The sequence below is a fragment of the Melanerpes formicivorus genome, unplaced genomic scaffold, assembly GCF_026170545.1.
Source record: "Melanerpes formicivorus ecotype bairdi unplaced genomic scaffold, bMelFor1.0.p_v2 SCAF_27, whole genome shotgun sequence".
Classification (NCBI taxonomy): Eukaryota; Metazoa; Chordata; class Aves; order Piciformes; family Picidae; genus Melanerpes; species Melanerpes formicivorus.
Genome location: NW_027142379.1, coordinates 233,003 through 255,745, shown reverse-complemented (window position 1 = coordinate 255,745; position 22,743 = coordinate 233,003). Strand labels below are relative to the sequence as shown.

The window sequence follows — 22,743 nt, the reverse complement described above, 5'->3', positions numbered from 1 at the left end:
CCCACAGAGGGGCGGCCCCAGGCGAGGGGCAGGGACATGGCGGCGGCCCCGCGGCGCTGCGGGCGGGGAGGCGCCTCCCGCGCGCGCCCGCCCCGAGGCGAGCACGAGCGGCCCCAGCCCTGCTGTGGGAGCTGCGGGCGGGGAGAGGCTTCCCCCCCACCACCACAGACAGCTGTCCTGAGGCGAGCACGAGCGGCCCCAGCCCTGCTGTGGGGAGCTGCGGGCGGGGAGAGGCTTACCCCCCCCCCCAGACACCCGTCCTGAGGCGAGGAGCAGCGGCCCCAGCCCTGCTGTGGGGCGCTGAGACACTTCCCCCACACACACAGCCACCCGTCCTGAGGCGAGGAGCAGCGGCCCGAGCCCTGCTGTGGGAGCTGCGGGCGGGGAGAGGCTTCCCCCCCACCACCACAGACAGCTGTCCTGAGGCGCGCACGAGCGGCCCCAGCCCTGCTGTGGGGAGCTGCGGGCGGGGAGAGGCTTCCCCCCACACACAGACACCCGCTCTGAGGCGAGGAGCAGCGGCCCCAGCCCTGCTGTGGGAGCTGCGGGCGGGGAGACGCTTCCCCCCCCCACACACAGACACCCGTCCTGAGGCCAGGAGCGGCGGCCCCAGCCCTGCTGTGGGGCGCTGAGACACTTCCCCCCACACACAGACAGCCGCCCTGAGGCGAGGAGCAGCGGCCGCAGCCCTCAGAAGGGATCCCGCCGGCAGCGTGCCGCAGAGCTGCCTCCCTTCACGGCCCCGGGGGCAGCCGCCGCTCCCGCCCCAAGCGCTGCCGGCGCAGCAGGGACGAGAGGTAGCGCCTGAGGGATGAAAACACAAGGAAAAAGAGGGGCAAAAGTAAGGGGTAGCATCTGTTTCGTGCCTCCCGTGCCTCAGCTGGGGCGCAGGAAGGTGGCTTTGGTGCAAGCGGTCAGGCAGTGGAAGAGGCTGGGCAGGGAGGCGGCACAGTCACCCTCCCTGGAGGCGTCTAAGAAAGGTGTGGAGACGGCCCCCGGGAAGGTTTGGTGGCCAGGGTAGGCTTAGGGTCGGTGGTTGGACTCGATTTTTTTCCAACCCTAATGACTCCGTTTGCCATGTAGTTTATCAAGAAGGCAGGGCACTGCTCTTCAAACAGGGGAGGGGAGCCTGAGAAGGGAGAGTTACTGCCCCCTGCAAGGCAATAGAGGAGGGGAAAGAGGAGAGGCAAAGCCCTAAGGGGGACAACACACAGAAATTGCATCTCCCTTTGCCCCTCAGCAGTCAGCTTTTGTGCACCAGCCAATGCCACCCCAAAATTCCATAGTTTTCCAGCTACTGTAAATGACAGCATGAAAATTGCCTCTTATACCCTAATTCCATTCCTCATAAACCATAATGAAACTGGTTTTACCCAGAGCTGTTCACTTAACCTTAGCTGTAGTACAAGGATGAGGCTTTTCTTATTAGTCAGGTAAAAACCTGCTTTTAGAAGTGGCTTGGTCTGTCCAATCACCTTTGCAAGAGACACAAACATTATTGAACACACTCCATAGACAGGAGAAGTTACTAGAATGAACCAGAGTATTTTCTGTTCTTTTCTTTCCAATTGTTTCATCATTGCTTCAAGTATAACACTTTAATTTTTTTTACAAGAAGTCATACATTCTAAGAGTTAGATACAAAACCAGCTGGAAGTTATAATTAAAGAGAAACTCTTTGCCCCCAGAATGCTTTAAACAAATCCTGCAAGGATTAAGGCTTCTTTTGTCTGTCCAACAGCTTAGCAGCTTTCAGGATGCAGTTCTGAACAGACTTGAGATACATCCACAAGGCATTTCAGTCCATTTTCAGTGTTCCAAGGGCTGTTTCTTGCAGGGTGATGAAACACTCCCCCCCTTACTGTTACTTCAGCAGGCTTTTCCTCTTTTTCAGAAGTGCATCTCGAAGAGCCAGCTAAATATCAATGAAAAGGGGAATATCCAGGTAAGGAGACAACACCATCACATCACAACCCACCTCCATTTCTTCAGCCTCAAAAAAATTTGCTCCAGCTTAGATTGGAGGTTAGGAAGAAATTCATGACAGTGAGGGTGAAGAGACACTGGCACAGGTTGCCCAGGGAGGTTGTGGATGTCCCCTCCCTGGAGGTGTTCAAGGCCTTGAGCAAGCTGGGCTGGTGGGAGGTATCCCTGCCCATGGCAAGGGCTTGGAATTGGATGGTCTTTAAGGTCCCTTCCAACCCAAACCCATTCTGTGCTTTTATGACCAAACTGTGAGTAGTAAATGACAAATGCTAGTGACTGGAGTGGCAGAAGTGCTGTGGTTATTTAGCTCAACTCCATAGGACAATTAGAGTGTTGAGCCTCACAAAAAACCCCAAAATGTTTGAGTATATCATTACCAAATCCTATATAACCCATGAGGGGAACAAACTCTTCTCCCACTGACTCATTCAATTAGAAGAGATGAAGAAAAACTCCAGTCCAGCTGAGAGGCAAGAAGGATTAAATAGCTTACTTTGAATGAGTATTACAAAGCTGCTTCTCCAGGAGGGGAAGGAAGGGTGCTAGAGGTTCTGCCTATCACTCTAACCAGATTTTGCTGTGTAATTCAGACATGTTTTGGTAAGGGGATCTAGCTCTGGGTTGTAGACAATGGTTAATGTTCCTCTGTCACCTCACAGGGCCGCAGGACACAGCAGCCTGCATCTGTGGTGCTCCAAGCCACTTGGGAACAGTTATTTCCAAGTGATGGTCAGAACTGATGCTTTGGCCTAACTTTTCACTGAAGTATGACAAGGAAATCTTCTGTCACTGTTGAGCTGTTACATTTAAACTTGAAATACTAATTAGGAGTGAGGACTGAAACCATAGAAGACAACTTCTTAGGAAAAGTGAGCCAAGGGCAAGAAGCATTGTTAAGAGCAGCCTAAGTGCCTGGATTGTTAGTTTGCACCATTTTTGTGTGCTTTGAGAGCTGGGTTAATGTGGTCAGCCTCATTTAGGGTGAGTTTACAGAGGGTATCAGTCCAAGACTTCCTGTGTAACACAATTTGAGATGTTCTGACTCACTCTTTGTGGCTGCTTAAGGCCACAAATTGCAAACAGACATTATCCCAATGCTAGGAGCCTGGAAGCAGCTCCAAGGAGGGTCTGTGAAAGAGCATTTGAATGCAATCTAGCACAAGGCAGAGCCCAGCAAGGCAACAAGAAATTAACACCACAGAGGAACAAGACCCCTGCCTAAGTGGATTCTATGAACTTGTGCAAAGGAGCTCAGTTTTCTAACACCTATAAACCCCAAGCTGGCCAGCTGCCAGCTTATATAAAGGGATTTTAAGGCAGACTGTTGTTGTTAGCACAAACTGACCCTGGCCAAGGTGAAACACAGCAGGGCAAGCTAATATGCCTGCTACACAATTGCTCTGCTATCAGCTGCCACCCAGTTCAGGCACTATCCCCAGCTGAGGTGCATCACTGGGGCAGTTTCAAAGAGGTGATAAGCAGCATTTGTGTTTGTGCTTTAAGTCCAGTTATGGCAAGCTGTCTGCAAGGGAAGGACAGACATGTCCATAGTAAGATGGGAACAGGAGAAAAGTCAGAAAAACTAGAGTGAAGAAACACCAAAAGCTCATCCTGAAAACTCCTCCATATCCAGAGTATCTTCTAGCACAAGATTGGAGTCAGGGCTCTAATAGGATCTTTAACCTATACAAGTGAAAACAACCACATCACTTCTCAGTGATGTCCAATGGTTGGACAAGGGGCAGTGGGTGCAAGCTGAAGCAGGAGGTTCCATGTGAACATAAGGAAAAACTTTCACTGAGAGGGTGGCAGAGCCCTGGAGCAGGCTGCCCAGAGAGGCTGTGGAGTCTCCTTCTCTGGAGATGTTCAAAACCTGCCCAGATGTGTTCCTGTGTGACTCACCCTGGGTGACCCCACTCTGGCAGGGGGGGTGGACTGGATGATCTTTTGAGGTCCTTCCCAACCCCTAACACTGTGATCATTGCCTTCCTAATACACAGGATTTTACAGGGCTTGCTCCTCAGTGCATATTAAAAGGAGCTGACAATAGCATTCTTCACCTTTGGTACCTCCTCTAGGATAGTGTTCAAGGGAAGCCACCCAGCCCACACTCCTTGGGAGCAGTTAAACCAAATTAATCAGCCACAACTTGGCTGGACTTGATCCCAAGAGGCCTTTTCCAACCTCAGTGATTGTGTGCACAGGACAGGCAGCACTTCAGCTGCACTCTGTGCCCTGCTCAGACTGCCCCAGGCCTTTTCAGCAGGGCTGGTTACCTGTTTCTCCCTGAAGGAACGTTTAGTTTTCGTCCTGACACTCTGGCTGTATCTCATCATCATGAAGTTCTTGTTCTTCTTCTTTTCTTTGTTGGAAGAGCTGGCAAAAGGGTTAATTCTTGTTTTCTTTTTCACAAATTCTTTTCTGTCTGTCTTTCCAGCCTAGAATAAAGAGTGTAACAACGACAGGGGGTCACTTGCCTTTCCCCACAGTTAACACCAGCTGCTGGCAGGAACCCATCCAGGCTCAGAGTGGCCTTGGGTGTGTGCCTCATGCATTCTTCCATGCCAGCTGTATTTAAGTCAGGGAAAACTGGCTGTGTCTTTTCATTATCACCTGTGACCACCAAGAGGTTGTGTGGTACAACGAGCACAGAAATACATAAAACTTTGAGATATGCAGCTGGCAGCTGGGCATTCATCTTCCAGTTGCAACCCCACCAGCTCCTCCTGCAGGAGACAAACCCAACCCCAACCCTGGAGAGTCTGGGGCCCAGCTGAGCTCCTCACCATTGCAGTTGCCAGCCTGGTCTCCTTGTCTGACTTAGGCTTCTTGTGCAGGTGTTCGATATCTCGAAGCGAAAGCAGCTCTCCCCTGCACACAGAAATCCAGCAAAACATCCATCACACCACTTCATCAGGCAAGCAGCAGATGCTCTCTTGCCCCTCTGTGTCTCAAAGGTCCTACCTGCCCTCCTCCTCCTCATCATCTATGTCAATGGTTTTCCTCTTTGCGGACTTGCCGGGCGCAGCGTTGACCTCTTTGGACAGCTGGGCAAGGCGTATTTTGTGGAAGTCCTCTTGAGTGAGCAGCCTGCTTGTACTGACTGCTGCAGCTTTGGCTTTCCGTTCCTCTAGGGGCATGCTTTTCACCTTCTCTGCCTTTCAGGAGAGCACAACAGTCATCCACAGCTTTGAAACCACCTCTGTGCCACAGTCTGTGACCCTCGCCTCCCAAACACCTACCCTGGGGCAGTGCTGGTCACAGAATCACAGAAACACTCAGTTTGGCAAAGAGGCCCAGGACCACCAAGTCCAACCAGTAACCCTGCTCTACAAGGTTCACCCCTAAACCATGTCCCCAAGCACCACATCCAAACCACCTCCAAACACATCCAGGGTTGGTGGCTCAACCACCATGTGCTAACACCACACAGTGGATATAAGATTAAGGTACATCCAACTCCATTGTTCCAGAGTGAATAAAAGCATCAAATGTCACAGCTTTGAAGGAACTTGGCACTAGGACAGAACTGCCCCATCTGTCCTCCTCACTCTGCCATCATGTTTTCTTCAGCACAGGGGACAGAACTTTGGCCTCACTAATTCTTACCAAGTTACTCCACAGCCCTGTTTAGGTACAGGGCAAGAACACCTACTCTGCTGTAAGAGGATTCATTTTACCTGGGGTAGAAGACACTTAGAACTTACTACTTCTTGCTGCTCCTCATCTGAGGAGTGGTGCACATCAATCCACTCTCCATCTTCATCATCTTCCTCACTCAGACTAGCACTTTCCCATCCATCTGCTCAAGGGAAGAAATGCACAGAGCTGTTAATACAGATCCTGCTTAACTGCTTGAGCTCCAGGTTGTGTGGAGCATTGACACAAGGGAATGAAACAGTATTTGGCTTCTTTGATCTTTCAGTGGTTTATAATATACCCAAATAGGGTTTTTTTTAGGAGACAGCTGGACAAACTGGAGGCAGGATTGGAGGTAAGGTGTCAGGAGAGCAAAGGGGCAGAATTCTCTCTTGCCCTGCTGGCCACACTCCTTGGTGCAGCCCAGCACACAGCTGCCTTCTGGTCTGCCTGAGGGTACTGCTGACTGCTCCTGGGAGCTTCTCAATCCATCAACACCCCCAAGGCTTTTTCCTCAGGGCTGCTCTCAACCCACTCTACACCCAGCCTGGATTTGTGCCTGGGATTGGCCCAACCCAGCTGCAGGACCTTGCACTTTGGTTGAACCTCATGCAGTTGGCACTGGGCCACTTCTCAAGCCTGTCAAGATCCTTCTGAATGCCATCCCTGCCCTCAAGCAAGTCCCTTACACCACACAGCTTGGTGTGATCAGCAGAGTTGCTAAGGGTGCACTGATAATGGCCAAACAGATGTTCAAACCATGCAGCACATCAGAGCAGGCAACAAAATGCATGAGCATCCAGTTTGATGTGCAAGTAAGATCTTCCTGACAGCAATGCTCAAAGAAAGAAGTGTCAAAGGAAAAAGCTAACCTTCCTCTTGGGTTCCTCCCTTTTCCTTTTGACTCTCCACATCCAGTACTTCTGCTCCTGGAATGTAGTCTTTGGCATCCAGTTCCCCATATTCATGAATCCTGGCTTCCAAGGAAGCCTCAGTAGGCTTGCCCTGTAAATTAACAAAGCACATGTTAAAGCCATTTTCATGCCCCTAAACCTATGAACAAATCTGGGGGAGGACGAGAGCAGCAGGTGGAAGAGGTTCTGGCTGATAAAGTAAGATCTTCAGTTACTAAGGACTCCAGGAAGGTAGCTGAGCTTCTGAAGCATGACCCTTCTGTCAGGGAGTCTGGAGAGTCAGAGCTAAGAAAAGCTTGAAATAAAGAGCACACCACAGCAAAAAGCAGCAAGGGAGCAGTCAGGGGAAGAACTCAGGCACCTCCTTGTGCCAAGTGCTCGGTTTTGAGCATGGGAGCCCTCAGTTCTTGGGGACTACAGCAGCACTCACCCTGAATTTCTTCTGCAGCATCTCCGGGTTCAGAGAACGGAAGAGGTGGATCAGGGTTCTGGCAGACATCATCACATCTACCCAGAGAAGAGAGGCAGGAGTGAGTGCAGAACAGCAGAAATCAGAGCAACCCATCAGTAGTTACACCTGTCATGCCTTTTCTCAGCTACAGCTCCCTGGTTTCTCCAGGGCAGGACCCAGCTCTTCCTCAGGGCTAGGCAGTTTAATCATCTTCAGTTTGGTCACTTCCCCTGCCACAGCTCACCCTGACCCTTTTGTCTCTCCCCAAAGAGAGAAATGCACCAGACACAGAAAATTAAACCTCTCAGCCCACAACAACAACTAAAACCTCACTGTTGTGAGGGCTGTAACAAGGAGCAGATGACACAGGAGAAGATTTAAGCCCCATCTTACTTTTGTTTTTGTGATTCTTGTACTGAACAAGGTCACGGAGCAGATCTTCAGTCATGGCTAAGGGACACCTCGCAGTGATTTCTTTTATTGCATTGATGCTGAGAAATGGGAAGGGAAGGATTATTACTCCTGGAAGCAAAGAGCACAGCTGGCCCAGTAACAGACTGAATTATCTGCAACAGCATTTGTACAACATTTACTGTAACAGACCACCACAAAGAGCTCTCCATGCCATGGTTCTCCCTCCAGCTTTGACCCACACTCTACTCTCCAGCTCATTTGTCTGATCCTAAGCCTCAAAATTCTGGGTCTGGACTGAAGTCTGGGTCCAGGCAAACAGGAAAACAAAAAAAAGCAAACAAAGCCACCACCAAATAAAAATCAAGAAGCAGGTCTCAAAGCAACCATAAATTGCCAACAAGGAGGAGGAAAGTTTAAGCTGGGGTATTATCCTAACTCCTTTTTATTCAAGCAGGTTCCTCAAAGCACAGTCTGAGCAACAGGAAGAAGCTGAAAGTGGTTCAGAAAGAAAACTCTTCTTTCCACATTCAGAGATGTTTCTATTTGTAAGCTTCTGTACTCACCCCACAGTCATGACCTCCCCAGAATTCTTGTCAGTGACAAAGTTGTTGGCAATGGTCATTAGCACTGACTGGACAATCTGGAAAGGAGGAGGAAGGCTCAGCTCAGTGCATGGCTAATGAACTTGTGAAAATGGTTGCACTTTACTAACAAAGCAGCCAAAAATCAGCAGCTTTTGAAGACAAAGGCTCTGCCCAGGTCCCCTTTTCCCCCTCCCACAAATGCACTCAGTTCCATTTGCACACTGCCCAGCTGGAGCACTGACCTCGGGTGGGACAAGCTGATGTGAAGCCTGGGCAGCAAACAGAAGAATCTTGGTCACTTCTGGAAGGAGAGAAGGTAGGGAAGATGTCAGAATCCATTGCTGCAGCTCCCTCTGGCCAACAAACATCCATCGGCTAACTCAAGGCTGCTCAGATTAAGCCTCAAAGCCCCCTCAGTCTGGAGTTACTTGGGACAACTTTCTTCTCTTCCACCAAGCATTAGGAACTCATCTGGTCTGCACCCCAGCAGCAGTGCAGGCTCTCAAGGGGTATCTAAGAGAAGGAGGTGCTCTAGAACTGGGGCTAAACAGCAGTAAACCAAGACAGCACACAGCAGTCATGCATTGCTCAGCTGCTCAGGATCTGCAAGGACCAGGGACTGGGATTTTATTCCACAGATGCAGTTTCTCAAACACTCAGTGAAGGAGCAGAGTGCACAAAGCTTCCATAAAATTCCAAAGCACTCCGCACTTCTGGCAGTCAGGGCCTTTAAATTCCTTCACCCACTCTCTGAACTGTTCCTACTTGCTGCCGCACCACTGCTACTTGTTTACAACACACAATGGACACTTGCTAGTAGCTACTCACCTCTCTGATGGGGCTGTAGGAACCTCTGAACAAAGGGGTAGAAATTAAAGAGGAAAAGCTGTAGGAAAGAAGGTGTAACAGATTAGTCTCCTGTCTTGGCAGGACAGCTCCTTAGGCTGCTAAGTTGTGAAGCAGTCCATACAGCCTCCTCTCCAAATGCCTTGGGGTTTACTGCGTGGCACTTTCTCCTGTCTTGAGTCTGACAGAGATGGAGATGAGGAAATGACTTGTACAAAGGAAAGAGAAGGCTCAATCCCAAGCTCTGAATTTCAGAACTCTCATTTTCCAGAGGCACAAGGGCCAGAGCATGTCACCAAACCAGGCTGGCCACCATCAGACCATGGCCTGTGGTGATAGGACAAGGGGCAATGGCTTCAAACTGGAGAACAGAAGATCTAGATTGGATGTGAGGAACAAGTTCTGCACCATGAGGGTGCTGGAACACTGCAACAGGTTGCTCAGGGAGGTGGTTGAAGCCCCATCCCTGGAAATATTCAGAGTGAGGCCCAACAAGGCTCTGGGCAGCCTGGTGTAGCTGAGGATGTCCCTGCTCACTGCAGAGGGGGTTGGACTGGATGAGCTTTGGAGGTCCCTTCCAGCCTGGACCATTCTATGAGTATTAAACCAGAAGTATGTACCTCATGTATTCCAACCAGCCTAGAGATTAGGTCCATGTGCATCATCTTCACTTCAAACCGTTCTTTACAGTTCTCCAGCTGCTTCAGCAGTTTCTCTGCAAAGTCTAGAAGAAGTAAGAGCAGATTTGGGGCAGGCTCCAAGAGCACAGTGGGGTTAGGTCACAAAAAGGAGACAGCTTCTTGAGGCTTTTTAAGCCCTGGTGCCCTCTCACAGAAGGTGAAATGTGATCAGAGCACTTCTGCCAAGGGGTCATCTTTCTTCTCACATGCTTAGAAGGGTCTAAAATGCCCAGATGTTCATTATATCAGCCTGAGAGCAAGTCAAGTGGTATTAGACTAGGAAGAGAAAGCCATTTTTGAAGCCAAGCTGTGGTAAACTACTCCCTCTTCACCAAATTAAAGCCTTTACACATACAAGAAGTAGGAAGCCACATCCTGATCTGCAGCAACCTGGAGCAGATGATGTAACATTGCTCTTTCCTTGTCCTTCTACAAGTGTTCTGCCACAACCAGCACAGAAGAATAATCTCACTCTTCTGAAGTGCTAAAGGACCTCCAGGCTAGAGCACACTGCAGGTGTCACACTCCCAGATGCATCTCCTTGCCCCTTCCCTTCTCCTTGGAGGGTTGTCTCCAAGCCTCAGTGTCTGGGATCACCATTACTTAGGACAAAATGCAACACATGCTCACCTTGGGGATCATGAATCAAGTGAATTGCAGAGAAGTTGAACACCTCTGGCTTGTTCTTCTTCTTCTGTTTCTGCATGGCAAAAGCATAAGAGACATTTCTGGTTTAGTCTAGTCTGTTTCTGCCTTCCCATGAAGCAGCTGCAAATGCTCCAGCCCCAAGCTGCTGGCTACCATTCTTCACTTGAGGCAGCTTGATTTTAGCAAGCATCACTTAGGTGGCTACATCAGAGGCAATAAGAAGAGTTCTGCACTTGAAGGGTAAAGGCAAAGAGCTGGCAAGGCAGAGGCCACTCTGCTCACCTTGAGGACCTTCATGGCCTTTTCCAGCTTCTTCTTGCGCTTGGTGGTTTTCTTGTTGGTTCCATAGCGCACCAGCAGGTCCCTGGCTGTGGGAACATCGTCCTTGAGAGGGAAAGAAGGAAGAGAAGCCTCAGGTGGTTATCAGGCTTCAAGTTGGAATCAGAGAAAGATTAGGAAGTGAAAAATCTCTCTCTTCCTCACTTGCATCAGAGGAAAACTATTAGCCTCCTGCAGGTACCTGAATGGTGTTTGCTTGCACATGAAGAGGAAGCACAACACAGAGGGAGAAGCAAAAGAGGACAGATAATAACTAAACCAATTCATCAGGTGAAAGCCTCTTCCCACAACTCTACATGACACATCCACCCATGATGTGTCTTCATGAACCAGACTAAGAGCCCCTGCTTGGCTCAGCTGCTGTCTTCACAAGAAGAGGAAAGCAAAGGAGCTTTGAGCATTGTCTTCAGGCAGCCAGCCAAGGCATCCTGCTATAAGGAGCAAGCTGTCAAAAGCACTGAACTTGTGAAGTGTAGAAACATAGGGAGGAAACAAGATGGAAAACTAAGGAGCAGACAGATTGGCAGAGCCATGGTCCCCAGGATGCCAGACCTATGACAGTCTGAAGAAGGGAGAGGAGAAGACTGAATCCCAACACCCACCTCAGATTCTGAGTCACTGTCTTGTTTCTCATCTTCATCCTTCCCAAGAAAGAACTTCAAAGCAGCAACTAGTACCTGAGAAGCAAAGAAAGCTTGTGTAGGACAGGACAAACAAGGGCACTTACAACAGCCTCACATCCACACCTGAGGTCATTCAAAACTCCCCCCAAGGGGAGCAAATCACAGGCTGAAAGCTGCAGGTGCTTTAGAGTCCTGTTTTGTTGCTCATCCTCAGAGGGACAAACAGATTCAAACAGCAGCTGAGCCTCCACTGTGCCTGGAACAAGTTTGAAAACAAATTCTCCTCCTATCATTCTACAAACCAAATTCACAGAATCATTAAGGTTGGACAAGACCTTGAAGATGATGGAGTCCACCTGTAACCCAACCCAGCTGCAGTGATTCTGTCCTCACCTTTGTCACTTTGGAGAAGCAGGCAGTGGTGATGACATTCACTGTTTTGGCATCATTCCTGCAACAAACCAAACCATCACCTTCTCACTTGGGTTGGCAATTTCAAGGCATCCCCAGAAAATTAAACCTGCTGTTGAAGTCACTGTCCCCTGTGTTACGTGGAGTGGCTGGCCCATGAAGAGGGCACCAACACGAGCCTGCCAGGCCTACCAAATATTCCTCATGTAAAGCTCAATCATCACATCCAACGAGATCTTGGCAGCAGTGGGGTTGCTGTCCCTCAGCATAGTGTACATGAAGTTCTGCAGAGTCTAAGAGAGAAGGTTGGGAACGTTCATTAGAGGCTTTGCCACAGTCTGAAGAGGTTAAAGTGAAGCTTAGCTGAATGCTGCATTACTTACTGTGTTCACTTTGTTGTTTTTGTGTTTAGCATTGACATTCTTGATGTCAGACACGATGTGAGTGTACAAAGTCTGTAAAGAGAGACAACAGGGAGTCTGCTACACAAGCCATGCAGAGAACAGAATCACAGACTGGCTCAGGCTGGAAGGGACCTCAGATCTACTCCAACCTCCCCACCATGGGCAGGGACACCTCTCAACCTGACTGGGCTGCTCAAGGCCTCATCCCACCTGGCCTTTAACACCCCCAGGGAGGAAGCAGCCACAGCCTCCCTGGGCAGCCTGCTCCAGAGTCTCAGCACCCTCATACTGAAGAGCTTCTCCCTCAGCTCCAGTCTAACCCTGCTCTCCCTCAGCTTCAAACCATTCCTCCTTGTCCTGTCTCTAGACACCCTCATTGAAAGTCTCTCTGCAGCCTTCCTGCAGGATCCCTCCAGCTATTGGAAGGCAGCTCTAAGGTCCCCCTGGAGTCTTCTCTTCTCCAGGCTGCACAACCCCAGCTCCCTCAGCCTGTGCTCACAGCAGAGGTGTTCCAGCCCTTAGATCATCTTTGCAGCCCTCCCCTAAGATCTAAGCACTAAAATGAGGCCAACTGATCACCATCACGAGTGCTTTTCTAAGTCACAGGCACAAGAATTTCTCTCTTACCATCTCAAGTGCTTTTTTTTTGGTGTGTTTAAGAAGCAGACTTACAGTAAGGCAGGAAAAAGAACAACATAAAACACTGCTTAAAAATCATCCCACCCCTGCTTCATTCAGCATGGCCTGATGGCCACTGCAGTGCTGCTGGGGGCACACAGCAAGCAGTTCCACTTCTACAGCAGAACACCTGGAACACAGCCTTGGCTAGCAGCTGCTTTGGGTTTGGTTATTTTCCTCTCACAGGGAATTCACTCGGGCCTGCTCTGACAAGCAACTTCATTGTGCTTTCCCACCTGCAGACACATCCAAGCTGCTCAATTCCAAGGGCAGCACAGCCTGCAAGGTGGTTAAGATGTTGACAGCAGGATGCTTTGTTACTAACCAAACAGATCCCCCTTGCTTCTAGCACCATCAGCTGCCCCAAAGCTAGAGCTGCATTAAAAACTCTTCCTTTGTGACCAAGGAAAGAGAGCAGCTGCCTGCCAGTGCTGGGTTCCTTCTGCCAGGCTGGTCACAGCCCACTGGATGCCAAGGTTTGGGAGAGCAGAGCTCACCTTTCGGAGCAGCTTATCGTGGCACCGCAGCAGCTGGAAGAAGAGCTCCAGCAAACTCGTTGGGGTTATGAGGTTCTTGTTTCTCAGCAGGATCAGAGCTTTGCAGAAGGTCTGTGAGGGAGAAAGAGGCAGTCAGAGGCCAAACTTCATCCACTTCCCATGGTTATTAAGTCAGACACAAACCCACACCTCCGCCCTCGCGTGCAAGAGGGCCTGTTGTAAGCACGGGAGGCGCTCTGCCGCAAGCACCTCCCGCCGGGGGTCTCACCATGCGCAGGTCTGCATCCAGGACCGTGTGGTGGTAGGAGAGCAGCTCCTTCAGCTGCTGAGGAAAGCTGGCCATGTGTTCCGGGTAGCAGTGGGCGACCTGGGCAGAGAGACGTGTGGCTGAACTCTCCGGTAGAAGCCCTGGGTCACCTCACCCCCCTGGGAAGGTGCGAGCCGCCCTTACCTGTGCCAGGAACATCACCAGCTCCGCCAGGTCCTTACTGGGCTTGTCCGGCTGGAAGGTGAAAATCTCCACATGGGACTGGTAGTGGTGGTACTGCTGGAGGAACTGAGCACAGAGAGGGGCGGCTGCCGAGCGGGACCAGCAGCAGCCGCCCCCCTACAGCAGCTCATCTCCCCTGAGCAGCCGCCTCACCCCCACCCCGGCACGGCGGTGTGCGCCTCCCCCCCGGCTCCGCACCTCCTCGGTGTAGGAGGTGGGGTCCCGCTTGATGAGGTTCTGCAGCTGCGGCAGGTTGCTCGGCAGCTTGTTCCCTTGGCGGCCCGACATGATTGCTCCGAGCCGCTGCCGGTGCCGGCCCCGCCGAACCGCCTCAGCCGCGAACACGCGAGCGATCAGCTGCGCGCCGCCATGCGGGGCCGCCCCTCACCAACCAGCGCCGCCGAGGGACAAACTTCAGGGAGAGGCGCGTCCTCCCGCAGCGCGTCCTCCCGCGGCGCCTGCCCCCACAGCGCCTCCCCGCGGCGTGGCGGTAGCTGCTCCCTCACGGCCAAAGCAGCCAAAAAACAGCTCCTCGCCGGCATCTTTCTCCTTCCTGCCAGCCCTGCCAGCGGTAAAAGTAATCGGAGTGGAATTTAGCCAACAGCTTTCCCCCCTCTGCAGTTTCCGACTGATTTCTCACCCTCACTTGCATCACCTCACTCCCAGAACAGTGACACAACAGTCCCCTGTCCTTCCCCCAGCAAGCAAAATCAATGAAGTTGTGCTATTTGCTTTATTTCTGTTCTGCAGAACTGAGTATGAAATGATAAATCACCCATGCAGCACACCATGAGCTCTAACTGCACAATTAAATGAACTCTGTGTGAGTGGCTGTTTGATTTTGCATCACAGGTCTTTGCACACGTGCTCCATTAATTACCTAATTCATTCTATTGCTACTTAATCCATTGCACTAAATTTAAATTCTTCTCCTAGAGAGAGAAGGTTTAGCATTAAAGCCACCATAGATTATGTAGGAAGCATCTCTTCTTTTGATAGTCATTCACAGTCTGCCTGAGCCAGGACTCCCCTTGCAAAAAAGCTTTTCATTATGATGGTATAAATACTAGAGACAGCTGTAAGAAGCAAAATACTTTTTACTTAGGAACAAACATGAAGACTTATCATAGCTATTAGCATGATAAGAAAAGACATGCAAAATCTTGTCCAGACACTTATCCTGACTTCCCATCAACAAAACAACAAGGCATAAATTCAAGAAACCTGCTAGAGTCCAAAGCAGCCCTAAAAGGCTTCCTGCAACTTCCTTCATTCCTTTACAGTAAAAGGCAACACTAAGCTGAGCAGCTCCCCAGGGTGAGCTTTTATATCCTAAGCCCTTCCCCTCCTGCACTCTGATTGGTCTGATTTCCATAAGCTAATTAAGCCAGGAATGCTTAAATTCAGGTGGGAAAGCCTCCCTTTGTTCTGGTGGGTGTTAGTTGGATGGAGGTGTTCCTGGGTAAGCTAAGTGACATTTTTTAATACAAGGTTATTACAAATGAATGGAGGAGGCTGCTGTGGGGATTACAGAGGATAAATTTACCTTTGCTTTGCTTCAGTTGTTGCAAGGAGTTTGTTCTCCTGGACTTAATTCTTGCATTTCTGTAGCTGCTCAGAGAGTCAGTGCTCCTCTCATTTAAGCAAAAGGAACAACTCTGCAAGCCCAACACAAATATTTGTTGTGGGGCTCATAAATTATTTACATAATAATAATTGCTTACGATATTGTAGCAGTGTTTTGTTGCTCAGCACAGCCGGGTGATGTTGGAGTGGTAGCCTTGCTTAAGTGCTTAGTCAGCTGCAGCTCTAGTGGGAGAAGAGCGATCACAGATGGCAGCTGCTGTAAAGCGATCTAGATGGCACCAGAGGATTTCCAGTGCTGGCTTGGCTTGCAGGGACATTCCTTTGCTGCAGCACTACTGTGCTGCCTATCTTAGGCTGCATCAAGAGGAGTGTGGCCAGCAGTGCAAGATTGGAGATTCTGCCCCTCTGCTCTGCTGAGACCCCACCCCCAATGCTGCTTCCAGTTCTGGGGTCCCACCATGAGAAGGACACAGAGCTGTTGGAGTGAGTCCAAGAAGAGGCTACAAAGGTGATCCAAGGGCTGGAGCAGCTCTGCTGTGAGGACAGGCTGAGGGAGCTGGGGTGTTCAGCCTGGAGAAGACTCCAGGGGGACCTTAGAGTTGCCTTCCAATAGCTGAAGGGATCCTCCAGGAAGGCTGCAGAGGGATTTTTCATAAAGGCATCTAGAGAGAGGACCAGGGGGAATGGTTTGAAGCTGAGGGAGAGTAGGGTCAGACTGGAGCTGAGGAAGAACTTATTCAGTACAAGGCTGGTGAGACTCTGGAATAAGGCTGCCCAGGGAGGCTGTGGCTGCCTCCTCCCTGGGGGTGTTCAGGGCCAGGCTGGATGAATTCTTGAGCAGGCCAGTCAGGTTGAGAGGTGTCCCTGCCCATGGCAGGGGTTTGGAGTAAATGATCCCTGAGGTCCCTTCCAACCTGAGCCATTCCATGATGATAATCAAGGGAGTGAGGTTTTTGCAACCTCAGTTTAACATCCAAAGAATTACTTAAAACACTCCAGAGCCAAGGGGTGGGCAGGCAGGGCTGTCAGTGTGGGCTTCTCCCTTGCAGGAAAGATGAGGGGGATGAATCTTGATTCAGTTTAAAGCTGAGCAGCACTTGGGGAGTCTGAAAGCTTTTTCCCTTCTCTCCAAGGGGCTGTTTGCCTGAGGTCATCTGAGCAATACTTGTTTGCAGCCCCTTGGAAAAGCCTGTGCTTTGATTTCCTCTTCCTGCATGCCTCTCTTGAGTGTCTGAGGTCTCTTTGCCGCCTTTTGCACGAAGGGAGGAGGGAAAAGAGGGCTTCTCCAAGTTTTCATCATAACTTTTATCTCAGTCCTCCTTTTGCTCTTCAAAATTCATCCCCCACAAGAGTGCTTTTTTCCCCTGTAGGACAGCCACCTTGTATGGGAATGCCTAAACACCCAGCACACCTGTCTTGAAGGCCCTTTTTTCCCCAGTGCTGAGGCTCACTTTTGATCTGCAGACTGCAATCTCAAGAATGATTTAGGCAATATTTGAGTGTTTCAAGTCTGATCCTGCACTGAGTCACGGGGCCCTGAAGCAGCTCTGTGGTGCAGAGCTGAGCCTAAAATCAGAAAGCAGTTCAGCCTCAATCTGTCACAGTTTCTGCAAGTACATGGCAATATTTCTGTCCTGGTATTTCTGGAGGCTTTGCCTGTAAGTCTAAGCAGCTATTTAGGGAGAGATTCCAACTTTGCTGTGAAGGAGGAAAGAATATGATCAGTGACTTGGCTTTTTCTCATGTTCTTATGGGACCCTTACTCTGATTTAGTGGAGGGTGTCCCTTCCCATGGCAGGGGGGTTGGAACTGGATCATCCTTGGGGTCCCTTCCAACCCTGACAATTCTGTGAAGAAATTCTTGCCAGTGAGGGTGGGGAGACACTGGAACAGGCTGCTCAGGGTGGTCCTGGATGCCCACTCCCTGGAGGTGTTCAAGGCCAGGTTGGATGAGGCCTTGAGCAGCCTGGGCTAGTGGGAAGCATCCCTGCCCATGGCAGGGGGTTGGAACTGGCTGATCTTGAAGGTCTCTTCCAACCCAACCCATTCTGTGAATCTATGAATGTCACACAGAGGCTGCTGCAGAAAGAGTTTATTTCATGTTTCACTAACACAGCTACAGCTATGGGAAAAAGAGGGCTGCTGGTTTCTTGTTTTCAGCACAGCCTCAGGCTTTACAATCAACACCGGGCAGCAGCTGATTGTCCAGAGGTGCTGCTGGACACCTTATGCACTCATATGGGTGATGCCTCCATGGGTGACACAGTGAAATGTCAGGGCGAATGCAGAACCAGCCCTTCTGTGTGGGAAGGGTTTCTTCTGTGATGGAAGAGCCTCTGAAAGAAGGAATGAAGCCCTAACCAGGGTCCTGCTCTGGCAGTTGAGTCCCCTTCAGAGAAGGTCTTGAAGCTTTAAAAGCAAAGTGAGGAGCAAGAAAAGAAACTTGAGCCAAGTTGAGTGTTTTAATGACTGGTATGGGGAGCAGGGGTGGAAGAAGGCAGCAGTTTTAGTAAGCAAGCATGGCAAGGGAAGCACCTGAGCTGTCCTACAAGAGTTTGCTGTTCCTGGCACAGCTAAGGTCCTGGCAACTTTGCAGAATGCTTTGGGGTAGCAACATCTTTTGATCTCCAGCTGCATGAAAACCAGAAGCTTGCAATTGCCATAGTGCCAGAAGGATCTAGAATGCCCAATTGTAAAGTAACTTTGAATTCTTGGCCTCATCCCTCACCTTTCCTCCCAGGGATGGTTGTACCACAGCCTTCTGACAGTGGCAGAGGTGATCGAAGGGTCTGGGGTAAAGGCTGTGCAGAGGTTTGCTTTAGGGAGGGAAGTACCTGCACACTCAGCAGCAGATCAGATGAAGACCAACAGACTGCCACAAAGACAAATTCCCCAGTGTTGTAGACTGGTGTAGTTCCCTTAACCTCGAGGGGATTACTGATCTCCACCTGCTGAGGATCTGCTCTGCATGGGGAGAACACCTGAGACCGTCACAGGGGCACTGCTGATGTGTGCTAGGGGTATGGGAAAGGAGCTGGGGACAGCCGGGAGCTGCGCCTAGGAGACAGCACTGGTCTGGGGACATCAATGGGAAGAGGCAAGGTGGCACGACTTTGGGAGCTGGAATTTTGGACACTGCTGTCCGGTGCTGCAGAGCTCTGGCTGTGCTTTGGGAGGGAACACTGAGTGCAACAAGGCTGTGGTGCAGCAGGGCTGGGGCTAATCGGCGTAGCAGGAGGTGGGGGTCAGGGCCGCTTGGATCCTGTGGGTCTCCCCTTTGTAGCGGAATGGGACGGTGGAGCTGTAGCACTTGTCCCTGTTGTAGGTGTAGCAGGTTTCAGGCTGGTCACAGGAGGTGCTCTGCTGGACCTGGTATGTCTCTCCACCCAGCTCAATCTCCACAGGGTCACATCTTTGGCAGCTGCAAGAGATGGAGAACAGCGCTAGGGAGGTTGAGGAGGTAACCGCTCCCTGGCTTGGAAGAACATGGAACTTAGGCTCTGTGACCCTGCCTGCCCTTCTCTACTGGCCTGCAAACACCTTTTTGAGCTGCTGTGGGCAGTGCTGCAGGGAGGTCAGGAAATGAAGGCAGTAAGTTTACTTACAGCTCGGTCATGCGGTAGACAAAAGTGGTTCTGAGAGGGGAGAGGGGGTCGGAGATGTTCTCCCGAGCCTGCAGGGGCACTCTGCAAAGGAGGGAAGAGAATCACTCATGAAAGCTGCTGATTAAACAGGGGACTGATCTGCTGTCAACAACTCTCAACTCTCATCTTGCTCTTCACATCGCTTCCATTCTGCCCCTTCTCCATTGCAAAGCCCAGGACTCGCATCTTGGCCTTTTGGTGCCCTCAAAGGCAACAACCCTCCCTGGGAGGACTTCAGGAGTTCTGAAAGTGCCACTTTCAAGGTGAGAGTGGGAATAATTTATGGGGTTTTTTCCCATACAGTCTGCTGGCAGATCCCTGACGCTTCCAGGACCTAGGCAGAGATGTTTTAGTGCTTCTCCTGTTGTGAGCGCTACCAGAACTCCTGCAGCTCTGACCTTGCTCCATGTTTCCAAGAGACACAGACTCTTCTGTAAACTTTGTGTCAGTAAAGAGGACAAAATCTCCTCAGCTGAGGTCTGAACCTTTTCCCAACAGTTCAGGCATTAACTGGGCTTCCCCAGCCCACAAACCAGCAGCCTTGCTATCAGGTCAGGAAATCCAGAGCCATGGGCCCAGGCTGATTTCAGATCAGACCGAGTGCAGAAGTGTTCCACTCTGCTTCCCCAGCCTGTTTTGTGAAGCTACCACTGGATCACTTCCAGCATGGAGCTGCTCTTTATATCTGAAGGGACAAACACCAGGTAGGGTCCTGTGAGCTAGACAAACACAAACCAAAAGGAAACTGTCCCAGACACCACAGAGAACAGCCCCCAGAGAAGAGTTCATCAGTGCCAGGACATGGGAAACCATGCAAAGGAAAGGGAGCTCCTGTGGCCCTTCACCCCCTGCTCCCCACCCCCTTGCAGCACTTCTCTGCCACTTACATGATGCGGATGTTTCTCTCCACGACTTCTTCCTCAGGGTTTTCTTTGGAGGGGACTAATTTGGAGGTCACTGTCACACACTGACACTTGTTATTGACCAGCACATGCTCCTTGTCCTCAGAGTACCAGGGGTAGCCTGCAAGCACAGGATATGCAGCCCCAGGGTCATAAGAATCATTGAATGGTGGAGGTTGGAAGGCACCTCTCTAGATCATCCAGTCCACCCCTGCTGCCAAAGCAGGCTCACTTAGGGCAGGTCACACAGGAATGCATCCAGGTGGGTCTTGAAAGCTGCACTCCACAACCTCTCTGGGCAGGCTGCTCAAGGGCTCCAGCACCCTTATAGCAAAGAAATATTTCCTCATGTTGAGGTGGAATTCCCTGGGTTCCAGCTTGTGTTTGTTGCTGCTCACCCTGTCACAGGACACCACTGCAAAGAGCCTGGACCCTTCTTGACAGCCACGCTGCAGATAATTCTAAGCATTAAAAGGATCCCCTCTCAGGCTCCTCTTCTCCAGGCTAAACAGCCCCAGGGCTCTCAGCCTTTCTTCATCACACAGATGGGTCAAGAAGGAAAACTTTGAAACATGCTCTAGAAGAAAGCCAAGTGAGAAGGAAAGTCTCCTTACTGGAGGGGACCCAGTTCCTCCCTTGGGACTGTCCCAGCATTCTAGCCCCCAGTATTGGTTTGGCCTCTAAATAACCACCTCTGACCTCGCCAGAGTAGCAGATGCATCCATTCTAAGTGCTGTTTGGTCCTGCAGGTCCCTGAGGGAACAGCTGCCAAGAAGCACTACAGCAAGAAGGCAGTTGATGACCTGGTGGGGAAAGGCAAGAGGACCTCATGGCCCTTGTGGTTTGCAGGGAAAACTGCAGACTTTTTCTTACTCAAACAGAGACAAACCAGCTTGGGTACAGCTGCTGCACTCTCAGCATGCTGTTCAACATGGAACCATCTCCAGAGCTGCTGGGTTTAGCAACAACAGCCTCTGTTGCTCTAGGGTGGAAGGGCTGGTGCTCAAAGCAGCCTCTGTTGCTCTAGGGTGGAAGGGCTGGTGCTCAAAGCAGCCTCTGTTGCTCTAGGGTGGAAGGGCTGGTGCTCAAAGCAGCCTCTGTTGCTATAGGGTGGAAGGGCTGGTGCTCAAAGCCTGTGGGAGCAACAGCAAAGCCGGCAGGAGGAGCAGCCTCTGCACCCCACCGTCAGCTGTGCATTTCCCTCCTGTTAGCCACTCCTGGCAGCAGCTTCAAGCTGTCTGCAAGACCAAAGGAGGACAGGTCCTCTGCAGCATTGACTGGCAGAGCCCCCAGGGATGGAGTCCATACTCCAGTCCAATCCCTGTTGCTCTGCTTGCTTCCTGCCTGCCAACTCACCACTCAGCAGAACATTTCCCTTACTACAAAAAGCCTCTTTAGCTTTTGCCTCCTTGAGCCTTTTGTCTTACAGCTCTTGTCCTTCAGGCAGGCCTTCCCCTGCTGTCCCTCACTAACTGCTGTGCTGTGAGCAGCTCTTTCTAAGCCCTTAAGCCACAGCCAATATTCAAGTGAGATCCTCTTGGCTTGGGGAGTTGCCTCAGAACCTTTGGGAGCAGGCTGGAATTCAGCAGCCCAACTCCTATTAGCATTTGATGAATATGCAGGGCTTCTCTTTTTTTGGACTGTGCCCTGAAAATGTTGTCCTGATTTAATTCCTTGGGTAATCCTCTTGCCTTCAGTAACCATAGAAGTTGCAGGAACTCCACATACATTTTGAAGTACAATTACAAGTTACTAAAAAAATGACAAAAGAGAGGTTTCTGGGCAGTGCTTGAGTCCCCTATAAAGCCCCTCTGAGGAGGAGGGGGTTAATGCAACATTTCCTAATGTCTGCAGGTTGGATTTCTGCACCATTTCCTGCACTGGGCTGTTCCCTCCCTCCTCAACCCTACGTTGCATCAAGAGGAGTGTGGCCAGCAGGGCAAGAGAGGCTGGCTTGGAGTAGATGAGCTCTGAGGTCCCTTCCAACCTGAGCCATTCCAGGATTTTATGATCTTTGACAAACCCTCTCCCTCTCTCTCTTACTATTCCCCCCACAGTCTTGTGTTCTCCAGGCTGGACACCCCCAGCTCCCTCAGCCTGTCCTCACAGCAGAGCTGCTCCAGCCCTTGGATCATCTGTGTGGCCTCCTCTGGACTCCAACAAGCTCTGTGTCCAGCAGAACTGGAGGCAGGGTTGGAGGTGGGGTCTCAGCAGAGCAGAGCAAAGGGGCAGAATCCCTGCTGAGCATGAGGGGAAACAAGCATGGAGACAAACAAGCATGAGGGGGAAGAAGCATGGAGACAAGCATGGATGTCTGGTGGTTGGTGCTTCAGAATGCTGATCCAAACTGGCCAACCACCAAGTCTTACATTTGGAGCTCCTCATCGCTTGTTGAGCCTCGAGGCAGCGATTAAAAGCACAGAGCTCTGTGGTGCAGAGACACTGAGGTGTCCTTGCCCCCCTGAAGCATGTCTGCTTGAGCAGGCTTGGAGCTTTGATCTTTGGCTGCTAGAATCAGTAACAGTTGACTACCCCAAACCCATCACTGAAATCCCCAGCAGTTTTCCATGCTCCTCACTTCTCACCTACCTGCCACAAGGGTGATCCCCAAGGAGCCAGCCAAGGCCAGGCACAGCAACAAAGAGCTCTTCATCCTGCCTTCCCCTCTTTTGAAGAACCCCAGGGCAGAGCCTGTGCCTGCCTATAAGGGTGTGTGCAAATGATACAGCCACTAGTTTCTTACTGGTTTCCTAAAATAGACAGCCCAGCCAGCCAGCACCCGAGCTGGGGACTGAAACCAGGCTCTTGCAGTGACAGGCTCTTCTGCCTTCCAGTGGTGGAGGGGGCAGGGGGCTGCACTGTCAGTATGCTACTTTATCCTCTTCACCACCAACAAGCAGCAAAGCTGCAGGGTGCAAACCCACCCTGGTCTTCAGGGGACATCTTGCCATCGAGAGGTAGATTGAGACTGGAGATGAGGAAGAGATTGTTGCCACTAAGGGTGGG

At 50.9% G+C, this 22,743-nt stretch overlaps 2 protein-coding genes across 2 annotated transcripts; both read right to left on the bottom strand.

The window, feature by feature from the left end:
* Nucleotides 1–1,541: 1,541 nt before the first annotated feature.
* SDAD1 (SDA1 domain containing 1) lies at nt 1,542–13,982 on the bottom strand. Its single transcript, XM_068153763.1, has 22 exons — nt 13,803–13,982; nt 13,566–13,670; nt 13,383–13,481; nt 13,115–13,225; nt 11,919–11,990; nt 11,728–11,828; nt 11,518–11,575; nt 11,104–11,178; nt 10,445–10,546; nt 10,145–10,214; nt 9,455–9,558; nt 8,817–8,874; nt 8,231–8,289; nt 7,968–8,044; nt 7,384–7,481; nt 6,970–7,046; nt 6,498–6,630; nt 5,694–5,788; nt 4,951–5,144; nt 4,773–4,857; nt 4,263–4,424; nt 1,542–1,915 (listed from the first exon to the last, which is right to left on the bottom strand). Exons 1-22 carry the CDS (start codon nt 13,890–13,892, stop codon nt 1,865–1,867), a joined length of 2,076 nt encoding a protein of 691 aa, XP_068009864.1. The 5' UTR covers nt 13,893–13,982; the 3' UTR covers nt 1,542–1,864.
* Nucleotides 13,983–17,268: 3,286 nt separating this feature from the next.
* Nucleotides 17,269–22,487, bottom strand: JCHAIN (joining chain of multimeric IgA and IgM). The gene is made up of 4 exons (XM_068153762.1): nt 22,327–22,487; nt 19,723–19,858; nt 18,797–18,877; nt 17,269–18,612 (listed from the first exon to the last, which is right to left on the bottom strand). Exons 1-4 carry the CDS (start codon nt 22,388–22,390, stop codon nt 18,411–18,413), a joined length of 483 nt encoding a protein of 160 aa, XP_068009863.1. The 5' UTR covers nt 22,391–22,487; the 3' UTR covers nt 17,269–18,410.
* Between the last annotated feature and the right edge of the window lie 256 nt (nt 22,488–22,743).